At 35.8% G+C, this 12,170-nt stretch overlaps 1 protein-coding gene across 8 annotated transcripts in view; it reads right to left on the reverse strand.

Annotated features, from left to right (window-relative positions):
- COG5 (component of oligomeric golgi complex 5) overlaps positions 1-12,170 on the reverse strand; it is a 288,472-nt gene that overhangs the window by 73,503 nt on the left and 202,799 nt on the right. For all 8 annotated transcript variants that reach the window (XM_007105321.4, XM_007105322.4, XM_028490186.2 and 5 more), the window contains one exon: positions 841-1,045. In XM_007105321.4, the coding sequence (XP_007105383.3) occupies positions 841-1,045 (205 nt within the window). The remainder of the gene's footprint in view (positions 1-840; positions 1,046-12,170) is intronic.

Consider the following 12,170-nt stretch of genomic DNA (forward strand, 5'->3'; position numbering starts at 1 on the left):
CTTCTACATCCTGTATTTTACCAGTCAGAACTTCTTACTACAGTGGATACAATTCAGCTGTAAGTATTCAGAAGAAAAATTTTTTAAGATAAACATTAAACTAGCACTCATAAATCTAACCTTTTTCTTACAAGGTCAGTGATCAGAATCTACTGTTACTTGAGTCAGTCTCATCACAATAAATGATTCTAATGTTTAAAGATGGTGTGCAAGCCAATCAATTGATTTGGTGCTCAAAGAGAAATTTGAAAACAATACTCTTTTTCAATTTAGGAGGAAAGCTGGCTGATTTAAGCTTATTGAGATGGTATAATTTTTCTGATGTGGCTTATAAATATGGCTACATATACTGTACTTCATGAATAATCTAAGAGATTTTCAGGTTTAATTTTGACTGTACTTAGTTTTTTCCCACCAGACGGAGAATCTATCCCAGCGTAAGATTTATTTCCGCTATAGTTCCTGAACACACCATTTCCTTTTAATATCACATTTATGCCAGTGGTCCATCAATAATGATGCTGTCTGATGTAATTACAGGTTATCTTATAATATCAATTAAATGATAATGACCACATATGCTCATCTCTTAGCTTCTATTCACCTTAACTGGTGATATACTTTAGAACGAATCTTAATCAGGAACCAGGCTGCTCAACTAAGGATAAATTTTGACTTCTTCAGTTAAAAGTGTTGTGAAGTCTTTTAAAGTAAATAAATAAATAGTAATCATTACAAGTATTCACAAAGATTCGCGTTTTCCCATTTTCTAACGTATAATAAAAATAAAAGACAAAATCCTTAACAGGCCAACAAACAGGTTTGAGTAAACAAACATACTCATAATCTGGCTTCTTTGGTATGAACATGTCTTGTGTATCATCTTCCATGTGTTGTAAGTCAGCACAGAGGTCTGCAGTTCCACTTGAATTAAAATTTCCTTGAATACTTTGGCTGTATTGTTGAAGACGCTTCCATAAGTCATTATAAAGACGCAATAATTTAGGGTATTCTCCTTCAAATGCCTGTTTCAAAAACATAGACGCTGCCAAGGAAAACAATAAAATGGATTAGATAAATGATAAAAAATAAAATGTAGCAAATAAAAATTTCTTTTGTATGTGAAGATGGTGCCAGAAATAGCCTATACTACAGAACAAACCAAAGATGTGTTCTAATAAGGTCTTTCAAAATAATGCCAGTAACAGTAATTTTCCTCCCAGACTATTTACTGCACATGATATGTGGACCATATATTTTGAAACTTAATCTATAAGGAAACAGACAAATCAACAATTACAGTTGAAGATTTTAATTCTTTCTCTCAATAAATGATAAAACAAGTACACAGAAAATCAGTAATTGACATTTATAGAATACTTTATCCAAAACAGCAAAGTAGCCATTATTTTCAAGTACACAGGAAACATTTACCAAAATCAATGATTTCTGATGCCAAGAAACAGTCTAAATAAATTTAAAAGGTTCCAAGTCATACAAAGCATACAAACCAAAACAGTTTTAGATTAGAAATCAGTAACAGAAATATTTTTAAAATCCTGGATAAATACCTGGAAGTGGAATTGCTGGATCACATTTGTTTTTAATTTTTTGGAGGAACCTCCATACTCTTTCCTAGCGGCTGTGTCAATTTACATTCCCACCCTTTTCTCCACAACCTCATCAACACTTGTTATTTCTTGTCTTTTTGATACTAGTCATTCTAACAGGTTTGAGATTATACCTCACTGTGGTTTTGATTTCTATTTTGCTGATGATTAGTGATGCTGAGCATCTTTTCACGTACCTGTTAGCCATCTATCTGTTGTCTTTGGAAAAATGTCTACTCAGATCCTTTGCCCATTTTTTAACAGGATAGTTTGATTTTTTGCTATGAGTTGTATGGGTTCTATGTATATATTAGATATAAACCCTTTGTCAGGTATATGATTTGCAAATATTTTTTCCCAATCAATAGGCTGCCCTTTCATTTTGTTGATGATTTCTTTCGCTGTACAGAAGCTTTTTTGTTTGATATAGTCTCACTTGTTTACTTTTTCTTTTGTTGCCTTTGCTTTTGGAGTCAAATTCGAAAGAAAATCACAATGAGATATGACTATATACCTGTTAGAATGGCAAAAATTAAAAAAAAAATCAAATGTTGGTGAGGATAGAGGAACTGAAACTCTTGTATACTGTTGGTAGAATGGAAAAATTGTATTATCATTCTGCAAAACAGCCTAGCATTTTCTTAAACTGTTAAAGATATACCCACCACATGGTCAAACTATTCCTCTTCTACATGTTTATCCAACAGAAAAAAAAGTATATGTCCATATACAGGCTTCTATATGAACATTCAAAGCACCTTTATTTGTAATAGCCCAAAACTGGAAACAACCCAAATGTCCATCAACAAGTGAATGCATACACAAACTATAGTATATCTGCACAATGGAATACTATTCAGAAGTAAATACATAATACAATATAGATGAATCTAAAAACAATCATGCTGCATGAAAGACAAATAAGAATACACAATACATGCTGTATCATTCAATCTGTACACAGCTCTAGGAAAGGTAAACCAATAGATAGTGACAAAAAGCTGGTCAGAATTTGCCTGGGGAAGAAGAAAGGAGATGGCGTGGAGAGGAATTACAAAGGGGTACATGGAAACTTTTGCGGGTGAGAAATACATTCATTGATCTTGACTCGTGATGCTTTCATGGGTACGCATATATGTCAAAACTTACCAAACTGTACACTTTATGTTCAGTTTACTGTATACCAATTATACTCTAGTAAAGCTGTTTAAAAAAAAAATCTTGGAGAGGACTTCTGTGAAATCTCTCCTTGCTGATGAAGAGGCCATTCACCATGGCCTGAGTGTCCCCACACATTCTTGCAAGTTATGTCAATGCGAGGCCCTGGTTGCTCTTTATCCAGGCCATTTATCAGGTTTGCATTTGTAGCAAGCAACCTTGAAACATGAGGTAACTTTGCCCTGCACACAAAGAGCAGGCTTGCTTACTGCTTACGGCAAAAGTTGTAGATTCTCCAAGCTTAAAGGTCTCACCTGTGACACAAACTAACAGCATACGTACCATTCACATGGGCCCAAACTGCATCTCCCCAGGAGGCCTGGAGGCACGGGGAACCAACATACAAATATGCCCATACTCACGCGGCTTGCTGTGCTGTGAGTAATAAAGTTCTGCTCTGACCCAGGAGTCTCATGTCTTCTGACAATATTCACAACACTTTGGCAGGCTACCCTTTTTAAGTAGGGTTAAAATCTCAGATCCTTCACGGTTCTTGAAATCCTCTAATCTAAATCATATTCCTTTTGCTATATTCTCATAACAATCTGTTCTTTGTCTTCTTTGCATTTACCACAATTTCTAATTTTACTTGTTTAAAGTATGTTTCCCCTAGTTGACCGTAAACTCCATGAGGACAAGGACAATACTTGTTTTCTTCAATGCATGTTTGGTACTTAACACAGTGCCTGAAATAGTAGAAATTAAATAAATATTTCTTAATGATAAACTAAGTTTTGCTTTTTAATGGACAGTATACTCACTTTCAAAGAAATCTTATCTGTATAGAACAAATCACTGTTAAGGGTTTCAGAGAGCTGAACTTTGACTATACTGTCTCAGTAAATGTGACTGACATCAATTCTAAAATACTTAAGTCAAACATATTTAAAGCTTACAAATAAATATATTGGTAAATCCCGAAGCTAAATTCTACCTTACTTTCTTCTATAAGTGGTTATCAAGTATTCACATCAATTACCTATAAACCTGATTATAATCAATTATTTTTTTGATAAATGTAGAACACACACTGCACATCTTAATAATCTAAGAAATCATTTATAGATAGAAAATGACAGTTACTAATTCCCAGTTACTTAGTAATTCATTACTCAGAGCATGTCCTGTGTGAGCAACTCTTCTTTTTGAGTAATAACTAGTGATTCCAACACAGCAATACATGGAGATGAAATTCATCTTTATTCCAGTACCTTCTTTTATGATGATTTCTCCATAGCAATGAACACTATAAGAAATTATTTATTAGTTTGTGTTGACCATGTTCCTCCTTTAGAATGTAAGTTTAATGAAAACAGGGATATTATTTGACTTGTCTCTGTATTTCCTTTACCTAGAATAACACCAGGCATTGAATTATTGCATGAACAAATGAACTGAAAAAAGAATGAAGAGGTCTAGGTATGGAATTAAATCATTTCTCCAGATTCTAACAGTCTAGACTTAATTACCTCACTACCTCCAGACCCCCTGGTTCAAACCCTGATGTTTGCTTAATCCCAGAGGTGCAGCACTCACAGCTCTTGCCTTAGTCTTGAGCAGCTGTGCTAAATATCAGCCTGTATATACGCTTCTGTCACTCCATCTCCCTCTGTGAAGACTGAATACCTCATCTCTCAGCCACTAACTGGGGTCCTGACCAAGAATAGGCATCACTCCTTAAAACTCCCACCAACCTTCAGACAACCAAATTCTGGTCAATGTAAAAACTGGAAGGTAGATTTATCCACTCAAAAAATATTTGCTGATCATTTACTATATGACAAGTACTGTTGTAAATGTTGCATATGCAGTAGTGAACAAAATAAGCAGAGTTCCCACCCATGAGGAGCTTATATTCTAGTGAAGGAGAAAGACAATGAACAAATCAGTATGTAACATAATGTCAGGCAGTGTTAGTGCTTTAAAGAATAATAAAGCAAGGTTAGAGAACAGAGAGTGATAGGGAGTCGTAGTCTATTTATTGCAGACAGGGAGGGCCTCTCTAAGTGAAGCAAGGATATGACCAATCTGGATATCTGGGGAAAGAATGATTCAGATGGAAGAAACAGCAAATGCAAAGGACTTTAGGTAGGTTATCCCAGTAGAGGCCGCTGCTCTTATTTTAGCAACTTGCCAAGCTCTTTAGATACCTTGGCCTGAGAGGGTCAGCCCCCACACCTAGGTTGAGTCCCTCTTTTTCAAGTACATTGCTACTTATTTCTAGTTCACTCCTTTCCTAACTGGCTCAATTCCCAATAAAAACTGTCAGCCTTGCACATAAATCACCTAGCACTATGAAAGTAAAGGAGGCTAGTAATATACTGGGTTTACTATGCCTTGGAAAATATTATCTGCTTCATAATTGAATTAGATATCTATTGTTACATAAGAACTTGCCACATATGTAGCTATTTATTTTTAAAAACACACATTTATTATCTCATAGTTTCTGTGGATCAGATGTACTGGGTCCTCTGCTTCAGGGTCTCTAACAAGGCTGTAATCAAGTTGCCAGCCATGGCTGGAGTCTCATCTGAAGGTTCAACTGGGGAAGGATATGACGCCAAGCTCATGTGGTTGTTGCCAGGATTCTGTTCCTTGTGAACTGAACTGGATTTAGGGTCTCAGTTCCTAGCTTGCTGTTGGCAAGGGGTCAATCTTAGTTCATCGCAAAGTGGACCTCCCCAGTATGGTTGCTTATCTCATCAAAGCTTGTAATCCAAGAAGGCAATAGAGAGAGCTTGCTAGCAACATGGAAGTTATGTTCTTATGTTACCTAATCACACAAGGGACATTCCCTTTGCATATTCTGTACCTATAGAAGGTATACCTAAGCAAGTTGTACCTGTACTCAAGGGGAAGAGATTATAGAAGGGTGTAAATGCCAGGAGTCAGGGATCACTGGGGACCATCTTAGAATCTACCTGCTCCCATAAAATGAACCATACTTTATTCACATCAACAAAAATTATATAAAAGTCAAATGCTGAGGGCCATACAGCAGTCTGATAAACAGCTACTTTTCAAATACTGATATATTATAGACTATGTTACTCCTTCCTAATTAAGATAGTTTCATATTTTTAAAAAACCTGTTTAAAGTATTGTTGAAAAACAGCCCAAACACACTATATAGAAATAGTTCAGAAGTAAATTAAAGTACCAGAGTGAAATATGGGTAAGTCAGCTGTACCCAAGTTAATGAGTTTCCTATTACTCATAAAAGAACTTTTCCTACCGAGTCCCAGAAATCTACTATGGTCCAAGATATATATTAAAAGCAAATGAATGTTTATATGAACTAAAACTGATTGTAAATAATTTTATTGAGGATTAATATGCCTTCTGATTTAATTTTAAAATAACGATTTAATAAAACTAAAAGCAGAATAGAAAAGAGACCTTTTAAAACTCAAAGAAATCCCATTTAAGATGAACAGATATTAAAATTCAAGTTTTAAATGGAAAATCTGATCAAAGCCTAAAGCATTGAACTTTGAATGAAGAATCTGAGTTAAAACACACACACACACACACACACACACACACACACACACACACACCCTAAGATTAGCCACTTGCAAACTATATACACAAATTATATATACACACACATAATTAGGATGGAATAACTGTCTGAAAATAACTGGCTATGGTCCCTAGGAAGTTTCTTAGGTTTTGTTTTTGTTTTGTTTTGTGTTTTTTCATAATAGCAGCAGCACAAAGTCATGGAATCCAATATCAACTGGGTATGCTATTGTGGTATTCTATACCACAACCTTTCCTTTTAGCAGGAATATAAAGCATACACATTCTCCTCCAACTTCTTAACTAGTTAACCTTGAATGCATTTATGATATGAAGATGACCACCCTCGTTACCTCACAATAAAAATAACAGTCACAACAACAATAAAGGTCACCTTCAACTTCTTACCCTCGATTCCCCTATGTTTCTACTCTTCAACTTTCTTCACAGGAACAACTGTCCAGTCTATACAAGACCAATTCTTCAACTTCCATGCTTAATCTCATCCCATTTCATCTCCTCCAAGACTATTATTCTCTTCTGTATTTTCAGCTTCCAATCAATTAAAAAAAAAAAGATTGAACACGCTCTCATTGTACTAAAAAAAAAACAAAAATACAAATAACATGGCAAATGCTTCCCCTTGACCCTTTAACAGTTTACTTGTAGCCGCTGCCCTGTCACCCCTTGCAAGTGTAGTCTACACACACCTCCTTGCCTCCTCCAGGCTGCAACCAGACTTCTAACTGCCACAGTGCCATGGAAACTGTTTTGGGAAAAGTTACAGTATCATTCTGACTGCCAAAAACAGTGGGTACTTTTCTGATCTCCTCTCACTGGATCGCTGTTGATCACTCTCTCCTTTGTGAAACTCTCCATAATCCCATTCTCTCCAGGGTTTTCTACTCACTGATTTGTTTTTCTTACTCTTCTTTGCTGACTTCTTTCCTCTGCCTTAAATATTTTCCTTGAAACTTAAAAAAACTGTTACTATAGAATTCAAACATATAATATGAAGAGAACCTCTATGTATCCATAACTTATCAACTTGATCTTGTTTTATCTATAACCCTACCCAATCCTCCTCCACTACTGCCAGTTATTTTGAAGCAAATTACAAACATCATGTCATCCATAAATATGTCAGCATGTATCTCTGATAGTAAAGACTATTAAAAAAAATAACCATAGTTCTCTTATCACACTTTACAAAATTAACAATCAGTGATCGCATCTGCATGATAGACTTGTGATTTTTTTTTTTTGGTTTGTACGATTTAGGACCCATAAATAGTCCATATATTATAATTAGTTGATATATCATCAAGCCCCATCTACCGTTCTTCTCTTTCCTTTTATTCCTTTTAATTCTTTATTTAAGAAACTGGGTCATATATCCTATACAGCTTCCCACAGTGTGCATTCTGCTGATGGCACCCTCTGATCCCTGTATTTACTGTAGATTATCAGATGGATCTAAAACAGTACATTTCAACCTTGGCTGCATATTGAAACAACTTTGGAAGCTTTAAAACATCCTGGTGCTTGGGTTTCACCCCAGAGACTTTAATGTAATTGCAGTCTAGGCTTTGAGATTTTTAAACATACTCCAAGTGATTCTAATATGCAACCAAGTTGAAAACCACTGCAATAGATAAGAGATTTGATCTGATTCCAGGTTCAATAATTTCTGGTAAGCCTAGTGCGTATGTAGCATATGAACTGGTGTACCATTTACCTTTTTTATATTAACAGTCCATTAATAATCATTGCCCAGATCTACTAAGAGACTGCAAAATGAAGATACTGTTAACATTCTTTGTACATTTACTACAGATGGTATTTTAATAAATAAAAACTTATGAAATCAATTATTCGGTTTCTCTGAGATATCATTTGTAGGAAAGGCAGGAAAAATGTTTTTCTTTTCCCTTTATTTACCACTTTTCAAAGTAAGGAGTAGTATCATCAAGGGTAAGCAATAAGTATTTCTTCACTTACATCATTATGAATTCATGGATTTAGACGTACGTGATGGATTTAAATCACTTGTGATTGTTACCCTTATTGATGTTAAATTTATTCCTTCTCTGGTAGATTATCTATTCAAATTGCTTCCTGAGTCCTATTAATTCAATCCTAATAGTCTTGGTCTTCATATCTTCCTTGCTTTCTAGTATATGGGGTTACAAAATTATCCTGCACATTTCTTGCCCCAGACCAAAAATCAGTCATTTCTCCAAGGACCTTTAATTTCTTTTAATGGGAAATCAACTTTTAAAACCACAGCATCAGTGTTAGAATGGTTCAGTACTAATGAAATGGTCACTATTTCTAGGGCTTCTCAGTGGACAGAGCTATGAAATGTATGCAAATCAAATAATATATATATGTATTTTAATATCTTTATTGGAGTATATTGCTTTACAATATTGTGTTAGTTTCTGTTGTATAACAAAGTGAATCAGCTATACATACACAAATATATCCCCATATCTCCTCCCTCTTGTGTCTCCCTCCCACCCTCCCTATCCCACCCCTCTAGGTGGTCACAAAGCACCGAGCTGATCTCCCTGTGCTATGCGGCTGCTTCCCATTAGCTATTTTACATTTGGTAGTGTATATATGTCATCGCTACTCTCTCACTTTGTCCCAGCTTACCCTTCCCCCTCCCCGTGTCCTCACGTCCATTCTCTACGTCTGTCTCTTTACTCCTGTACTGACCCTAGGTTTGTCAGAACCATTTTTTTTTAGATTCCATATATATGTGTTAGCATATGGTATTGGTTTTCCTCTTTCTGACTTACTTCACTTTGTACGACACACTCTTGGTCCATACACTTCACTACAAAAAACTCAATTTCATTTCTTTTTATGGCTGAGTAATATTCCATTGTATATATGTGCCACATCTTCTTTACACATTCACCTGTCGATGGACACTTCGGTGGCTTCCATGTCCTGGCTAATGTAAACAGTGCTGCAGTGAACATTGAGGTACATAAATCTTTTGGAATTATAGTTTTCTCAGGGTATATGCCCAGTAGTGGGATTGCTGGGTTGTACGGCAGTTCTGTTTTTAGTTTCTAAGGAACCTCCATAGAGTTCTCCATAGTGGCTGTGTAAATTTACATTCCTACCAAAAGGGCAAGAGGGTTCCATTTCCTCCACACCCTCTCCAGCATTTACTGTTTGTAGATTTTTTGATGATGGCCATTCTGACCAGTGTGAGGTGATACCTCATTGTAGTTTTGATTTGCATTTCTCTAATGATTAGTGATGTTGAGCACCCTTTCATGTGTTTGTTGGCAATTTGTATGTCTTTTCTGGAGAAATGTCTATTTAGGTCTTCTGTCCACTTTTGGATTGCATTGTTTCTTTTTTGGATATTGAGCTGCATGAGCTGCTTGTATATTTTGGAGATTAATCCTTTGTCAGTTGCCTCATTTACAACTATTTTCTCCCATTCTGAGGGCTGTCTTTTCGTCTTGTTTATGGTTGCCTTTGCTGTGCAAAAGCTCTTACGTTTCATTAGGTCCCATTTGTTTGTTTTTATTTCCATTTCTCTAGGAGGTGGGTCAAAAAGGATCTTGCTGTGATTTATGTCATAGAGTGTTCTGCCTGTTTTCCTCTAAGAGTTTTATAGTGTCTGGCATTACATTAAGGTCTTTAATCCATTTTGAGTTTATTTTTGTGTATGCTTTTAAGGAGGGTTCTAATTTCATTCTTTACACATAGCTGTCCAGTTTTCACAGCACCACTTATTGAAGAGGCTGTCTTTTCTCCACTGTATATTCTTGCCTACTTTGATAAGATGCCTACATCTTATCAAAGATAAGATGACCATATGTGCGTGGGTTTATCTCTGGGCTTTCTATCCTGTTCTGTTGATCTATATTTCTGTTTTTGTGCCAGTACCATATTGCCTTGATTACTGTAGCTTTGTAGTATAGTCTGAAGTCAGGGAGCCTGATTCCTCCCACTCCGTTTTGCTTTCTCAAGACTGCTTTGGCTATTCGGGATCTTTTGTGTTTCCATACAAATTTTGAATTTTTTTGTTCTAGCTCTGTGAAAAATGCCATCAGTAGTTTGATAGAGATTGCAGTGAATCTGTAGATTCCTTTGGGTAGTATAGTCATTTTCACAATGTTGATTCTTTCAATCCAAGAACATGGTATGTCTCTCCATCTGTTTGTATCATCTTTAATTTCTTTCATCAGTGTCTTATAGTGTTCTGCATACAGGTCTTTTGTCTCCTTAGGTAGGTTTATTCCTAGGTATTTTATTCTTTGTGTTGCAATGGTAAATGCGAGTGTTTCCTTAATTTCTCTTTCAGATTTTTCTTCGTTAGTGTATAGGAATGCAAGAGATTTCTGTGCATTAATTTTGTATCCTGCTACTTTACCAAATTCATTGATTAGTACTAGTAGCTTTCTGGTAGCATCTTTAGGATTCTCTATGTATAGTATTATGTCACCTGCAAACACTGACAGTTTTACTTCTTCTTTTCTGATCTGGATTCCTTTTATTTCTTTTTCTTCTCTGATTGCTACGGCTAAAACTTCCAAAACTATGTTGAATAATAGTGGTGAGAGTGGGCAACCTTGGCTTATTCCTGATCTTAGTGGAAATGGTTTCAGTTTTTCACCATTGAGAACGATGTTGGCTGTGGGTTTGTCATATATGGCCTTTATTATGTTGAGGTAAGTTCCCTCTAAGCCTAGTTTCTGGAGGGCTTTTATCATAAATCAGGGTTGAATTCTGTCAAAAGCTTTTTCTGCATCTACTGAGATGATCATATGGTTTTTCTCATTCACTGTGTTAATATGGTGTATCACACTGATTGATCTGCATATACTGAAGAATCCTTGCATTCCTGGGATAAAGCCCACTTGATCATGGTACATGATCCTTTTAATGTGCTGTTGGATTCTGTCTGCTAGTATTTTGTTGAGGATTTTGGCACCTATGTTCATCAGTGATATTAGCCTGTAGTTTTCTTTTTTGTGACATCTTTGTCTGGTTTTGGTATCAGGGTGATGGTGGCCTCGTAGGATGAGTTTGGGAGTGTTCCTCCCTCTGCTATATTTTGGAAGAGTTTGAGAAGGATAGGTGTTAGCTCTTCTCTAAATGTTTGACAGATTCGCCTGTGAAGCCATCTGGTCCTGGGCTTTTGCTTGTTGGAAGGTTTTTAATCACAGTTTCAATTTCAGTGCTTGTGACTGGTCTCTTTATATTTTCTATTTCTTCCTGGTTCAGTCTCAGAAGGTTGTGCTTTTCTAAAATTTGTCCATTTCTTCCAGGTTGTCCATTTTACTGGCATATAGTTGCTTGCAGTAATCTCTCACGATCCTTTGTATTTCTGCAGTGTCAGTTGTTACTTCTCCTTTTTCATTTCTAATTCTGTTGCTTTGAGTCTTTTCCCTTTTTTTCTTGATGAGTCTACCTAATGGTTTATCAAACTTTGTTTATCTTCTCAAAGAACCAGCTTTTAGTTTTATTGATCTTTGTTACTGTTTCCTTCACTTCTTTTGCATTTATTTCTGATCTGGTGTTTATGACTTCTTTCCTTCTGCTAACTTTGGGGATTTTTTTTTTGTTGCTATTCTTTCGCTAATTGCTTTAGGTGTAAAGTTAAGTTGTTTGAGATGTTTCTTGTTTCTTGAGGTAGGATTGTTTTGCTATAAACTTCCCTCTTAGAACTGCTTTTGCTGTATCCCATAGGTTTTAGATCATCGTGTTTTCATTGTCATTTGTTTCTAGGTATTTTCTGATTTCCTCTTTGATTTCTTCAGTGATCTCTTGGTTATTTAG

This window comes from Physeter macrocephalus, chromosome 5 (genome assembly GCF_002837175.3).
Source record: "Physeter macrocephalus isolate SW-GA chromosome 5, ASM283717v5, whole genome shotgun sequence".
In the NCBI taxonomy this organism is placed as follows: domain Eukaryota; kingdom Metazoa; phylum Chordata; class Mammalia; order Artiodactyla; family Physeteridae; genus Physeter; species Physeter macrocephalus.